At 37.4% G+C, this 5253-nt stretch overlaps 1 protein-coding gene across 2 annotated transcripts in view; it reads left to right on the top strand.

The window, feature by feature from the left end:
- JMJD1C (jumonji domain containing 1C) overlaps nucleotides 1-5253 on the top strand; it is a 248697-nt gene that overhangs the window by 242472 nt on the left and 972 nt on the right. For both annotated transcript variants that reach the window (XM_007446796.1, XM_007446797.1), the window contains one exon: nucleotides 4906-5037. In XM_007446796.1, coding sequence (XP_007446858.1) covers nucleotides 4906-5037 — 132 coding nt within the window. The remainder of the gene's footprint in view (nucleotides 1-4905; nucleotides 5038-5253) is intronic.

Genomic DNA, 5253 nt, shown 5'->3' on the forward strand with positions numbered 1-5253 from the left:
ATGTCATATGATTGGAATTATACAGTATGTAGCCTTTGAGTCTGACTTTTCTTATTCAGTATAATGTATTTGAGTTTCATCCATGTTGTTGTGTACATCAGTAGTTGTTTCTTTTTATTTCTGGGTAGTTTTTCATTGTTGTTTTCAGTTTGGGGCAATAATAAATCCACTGTAAGCCACACTTACGTACAGGTTTTTGTATGAATATAGGACTTCATTTCAGTTGGGTAAATACCGAGTAGTGGGACCACCTGGTCACATGGCAAGTGTGGTGGTGGTTGTACCATGTTCCATTCCCCGAAGCAGTATATGTGAGTTCCATCTCCTCTGCTTACTGTCAGTTTTGTTTTTAAGCATTTGAATCTCACTATGGCTTTAATTTACATTTTCTTAATAACTAAATATGTTGAACATCTTTTCTCGTGTTTATTTGCCATCTGTAAATCTGTTTTTGGTAAATGTGTTCAAATATTTGTCCATTTTTTCAACATGGATAGGCTGGGATATATTAAAATTAAGAATTTCTGTTCATTAAAAAAAGCACTATTAAGAGAGTGAAAACGTAACCCAAGAGTGGGAGAAGTATTTACAATACATTTATATATACATTTTTGTAATTGGGTCCTTTTTTTCTTACTATGTTGAATGTCTTTACTCTAAGTCCTTTGTCTGATACGTGCTTTGCACATATATTCTCCCAACCTGTGGGTTGTCCTTCCATTTTCTTAATGGTGTCTTCTGAAGAGCAGTTCTTAAATTTTGATGAAGTTCAGCTGATCAGTTTTTTAATGTATTATATACTTTTATTGTATCTGAAAAATTTTGCTTAGCCCAAGATCAAAAAGACTTTCTCTTAAATTTTCTTCTAGAAGTTTTATAGTTGATAGTCTTACATATAGGTCTGTTATCCATTTTTAGGTTAATTTTTGTATATAGTGTAGAGTGTGGACTGAAGTTCAGTTTTTTTGCATATGGACATGCAGTTGTTCCAGTACTGTTTGTCAAGAAAACAATTTTAAAATACTTTCTTTTGAAAATGTAATGCATTCATACGATTTTTTTAAAATTCAAACAGTACACAATGGTTCACAGTGAAAATTAAGTCATTTTCTCACCTTTGCCCTCGGTTCCTCTACTCCAGAGGCAATCACTATTACCACAGAGAGAGTCTCTGCATGTAAATGTCTCTCTACTGCTTATACTTTCTTGGGGGAAGAGAGGGAAGAGAATAGCCTTTTTTTCTCAAAATAGTGGGCAAAGTAATCCTGTTAAAAAGCTTAGTTCACAAGTCACTCTGCTTTAGCCTCACTTAAACAGTATGTCCTTGTATCCTATTCTGTACTTACACACACACTCCTACTTAAGATGCTATACTTGAATAGACTGAAACAGCATCTAGACTGGCAAACTCTATTCTGATCTCTGCCACTAAATTGTCGAGTGTTCCAAAGTAAAAAAACTTCTCTGCTGCATATTTTGGCACAGAATTGCTACCTTCCTTCCCTTACGTGATATGATAATGACAGCACAGTTATTTGTACTCTGTTTAAAGGGTGTTGTCCGTGACTCACAAGTGGTGGTAATGTGGTTTTGAGAGAGAATTAAAAGGAAGTATGAACTCTGTTAACAATGTTAACTTGGATTTAAGACGCATTATTATTTACAATTTACGTAGTCCATAGAGGTCCTGAAAACTTTTCATTGATGGCTTCAACACTTCCAGTAAATCACAGGTAGCCCTTTAAATAATCCCAGAGTCTCAGTGCTCCTTTCACACTTTAGCATACATCAGAATTCCTGGAGGGCTTGATACAACACAGATTGCTAGACCCCATGCCCAAAGTTTCTGATTCAGTGGGTCTGAGGAGGGATCTGGAATTCTACATTTCTAACAAGTTCCCAGGTGACGCTGACGTTACTGTTCAGGAACCACGCTTTGAGAACCACACAGATAGGAAGCCCTTGAAAAACCCAAGGCAAGGTAACAAAAAACTTTCGTCCAAACGACAGTGCAGGACTTGACTGGCCAGCAGTGCTAGGGAAGAATCAACATACCTTTCTCTGATTTGTCAGCAGTGAGCACTTCGAGAAGCCTGGGGCGGGAGAAGAGACGGCCTCGGCCTCGGGACAACTCTGTGCAGCGGCATTCAGATGTATATCTCGGCAAGTTGAGGGACAATATCACAGCCACAGCCCTCTTTATTTTCTAAGAACTACTCTAGAACTGCAGGCTTAAAACTCTTCTGTTGGCAAACGTGGCTGAGTCTGTGAAACCCTGTGTATACCCTTAGATAAAGCAGGTGAATCTTGACCTCCAGGATTTGCTTTCTCAGCTCTAGTGTCCTGAGGTTTAGAGTAGCTTTCAGTTTTAAACAGCAACAGTTTTTTTAAATTAACACAAAATCTTTACTGATAAATTTGTCCTCAACTACTTAACTGATTGTATTTGGTCATTCAAAGTAAGTTAATGATATTGCTAAGTTGTAAATTCTCTACATTCTTATGACTAAAAGGACTCAGACAAAATCACAGTGTCAAGATAATAACTTTCCTACTCTGAAAACAGAAGTTACATTTTCTTAACATGACGTATTTATGATTACAACTGATCTTGAAGGCAAGTATGAATAAGACAGTCTGCCAAGGAAGTGAAAAGTAAATGACTCAAAGATGGCACAAAAAGGGGTAAGTGGAATGGGAATTTCAGATACGTTCCACCCTGAAACTGAACCTTGCCTTTTCAAACTAACCCTTAAGTCTTTAAGCAGTCTATATCAAGTTGAGGTCATTAGGAAACAAAATAACACCTTGTAACCACTAATGAAAGTCCCTGTTCTAAAAGTGATTTTAAAACAACCATAAGAATCAACTTTTTCAGAGCTCTGGAATCTAATTCAGAACTTACATGGACCAGCGGACTGCTTAAAGAAGAAGAGGACGTCTGAGTTTTGGCCTTCAAGGAAATCTCTGACAGGTCACTGGCTGACCACCTGAGATAACCGAACAGAGACATCAGTGAGCACACCAGAGGAGGAATAGTCTTTGCAAAATTAGTTTGGAAAGGTCACAAAACAAATGGATGACTACAGTCCCTATCAATCAACAGCAGCAGACTGTGAGGCAGGGGAGAACCTGATTCTAGTTACCACATGATAATGTTTAGATGTCTAGTTTCCAACAAAAAGTCACAAAGCATACACAGAAACAGGAAAGTAGGGCCCATTCATAGGGAAAAAATACCTCAACAGAAACTGTCCCTGAGGAAGACCAGACATCAGAGTTACTAGATAGACTTCTAAGTCAGTTATCTTAAATATGCTCAAAGGGCTAAAGGACTATGGAAAAAAGAAATAGAACCAGGCAAATGATGTTTGAATGCAGTTAGAATATCAGTGAAGAGAAATTATTTTTAAAAAAATAGTTACATATGCTAAAAGTTACATGCTAGAACTTCAGAAGGACTTAATCCCCACAGCATGTTCAGATGAATGTAAGGTGAGACAGGGCATTTGGAGCCTGTGTATGCTGGTATGACTGAGTTCATGTAGGACTGTAAAGCATCTGTTAGACAAGATATCACAGGAGCTGGGTTCCTGTTGACTTGCCATTTATTGGCTGATTTATCTTGGAACAGGCGCTGAACTGCTTATCCATAGTTTCCTGCTCTGTGAAATAGAGCATCTGTTCTACAGACACATAATGAAGATCCAATGAGACTGTACAGCAAGTGCTGAAAATGTGAGGCATCCACTATGTTCATCCTCCACAGGAATCAACAACCTAATGATTAAAGGAAAAAAATGTTTATATGCTACCGAGTTATCAGTAAAGGCACAGTGCTTCAGTTAAAGACATCTGCAGCTGTTCAGGTGGTCACTATGCCCAGAGGAGCAATTCCAGCCCCTTTGGAATTTCATCACTCTATCATCAGATGTTTTCCACAGTCTCTGTTCCCCACTTGTTATCTCCCTCTGCTCACTTCTCCCAACGAAATTTACTTTCATACTTTAAAAATTAGAATGTAAATGTTTAGTTTTCCAGGAATTTTATGATATCTTTTAATATCACTAGAGGACAGCAAAGAAACAAAATCCAGATTGGATAAGCTTGGTCCTTTCTCTCTCATTATCCTGAGTGTTGATAGAAAGCAGTTCTAAGAAATTGTCAAGTGCAGAGTTAGTTTGTACATGCCGAACAAATAACAGGTAAGATACTGACTGGCTTCTTGTGAATACCATTTAGTCACGAGAGGGAGAACTAGCAGAAAAAACAGTTGCACTGATGCCACAAGAGACTGAAGGGTATCATCTTTAATTGGTTGATTTGAAAGAAAAGGCACAAAAGAAAAAAAAGCACAAACAGAACCCTCAGAGAATTCTGAAACTGCTGTGGTCAGTAGATCTGTCTGGAACTACAGTTTTCATCACAGTTCCTCATAAATAATCAAACTAAGTTTCATTTCCTTTAATCTACTCTCTGGTGTAAAAGTTAACAGTGAAATGACCAAATGCAGAAAGTCAAAGGAGCAACAACAGACATCCGGGTTGACTGCACTGATTGGTGAAACAGATACCTTCCAGTTAGCATTTTGTTGTTGTTGTTGCTTTTAAGTAACACCCCAAGATCCACCTTGACAACATTGATAATTAGGATCTGATTATCAGCCTCTCTGAAGGATTCCTGGAAAAGTTCTTTTCTTTGCATCGTTTAAAAATATTCCATTTACATGAAGCTTTTCAGTGATAAACTTTCTCATAAAGTGTGGTGTTCCACTTTGAAATGCATTTGATGTTTTGGAGAAAATAAGTTCTCTGGTGAATTGTCTCTTGTTTCAGCAGACAACTTTGCTTCTCTTTATTCCCACCTCCTAAAACTTATATTTTTCTGTTTCTGTTCGGGGTATAGGTACAGAATTTTCACAGCTGTATTCAGGTAACTGAAGACTTTGTGTCTCCAGAACATCTAGTACAGTCATTTCATTTAACACAAGAACTGAGACTTTTGAAGGAAGAAATCAATTATGATGATAAGCTACAGGTAAGAGATGAGTTTTCTAACTAGCTCCTGTTCTGCAGGCTTTTTATATTCAGAATTATAAAACATGCATAACAGCTTAGGCCATCACTGCCTAGTTTGTCACGTTAGGGTAACAACCAGAGATTAGCGCTTAATTATGTGACTAATTTTAACTTTTGGCGTAACAGTTTTTTTTTTTTTAATTCTGATGCAGTTTTCATTTGTTAATTTATCTCC

The sequence above is a fragment of the Lipotes vexillifer genome, unplaced genomic scaffold (genome assembly GCF_000442215.2).
Source record: "Lipotes vexillifer unplaced genomic scaffold, Lipotes_vexillifer_v1.1 scaffold1562, whole genome shotgun sequence".
In the NCBI taxonomy this organism is placed as follows: domain Eukaryota; kingdom Metazoa; phylum Chordata; class Mammalia; order Artiodactyla; family Lipotidae; genus Lipotes; species Lipotes vexillifer.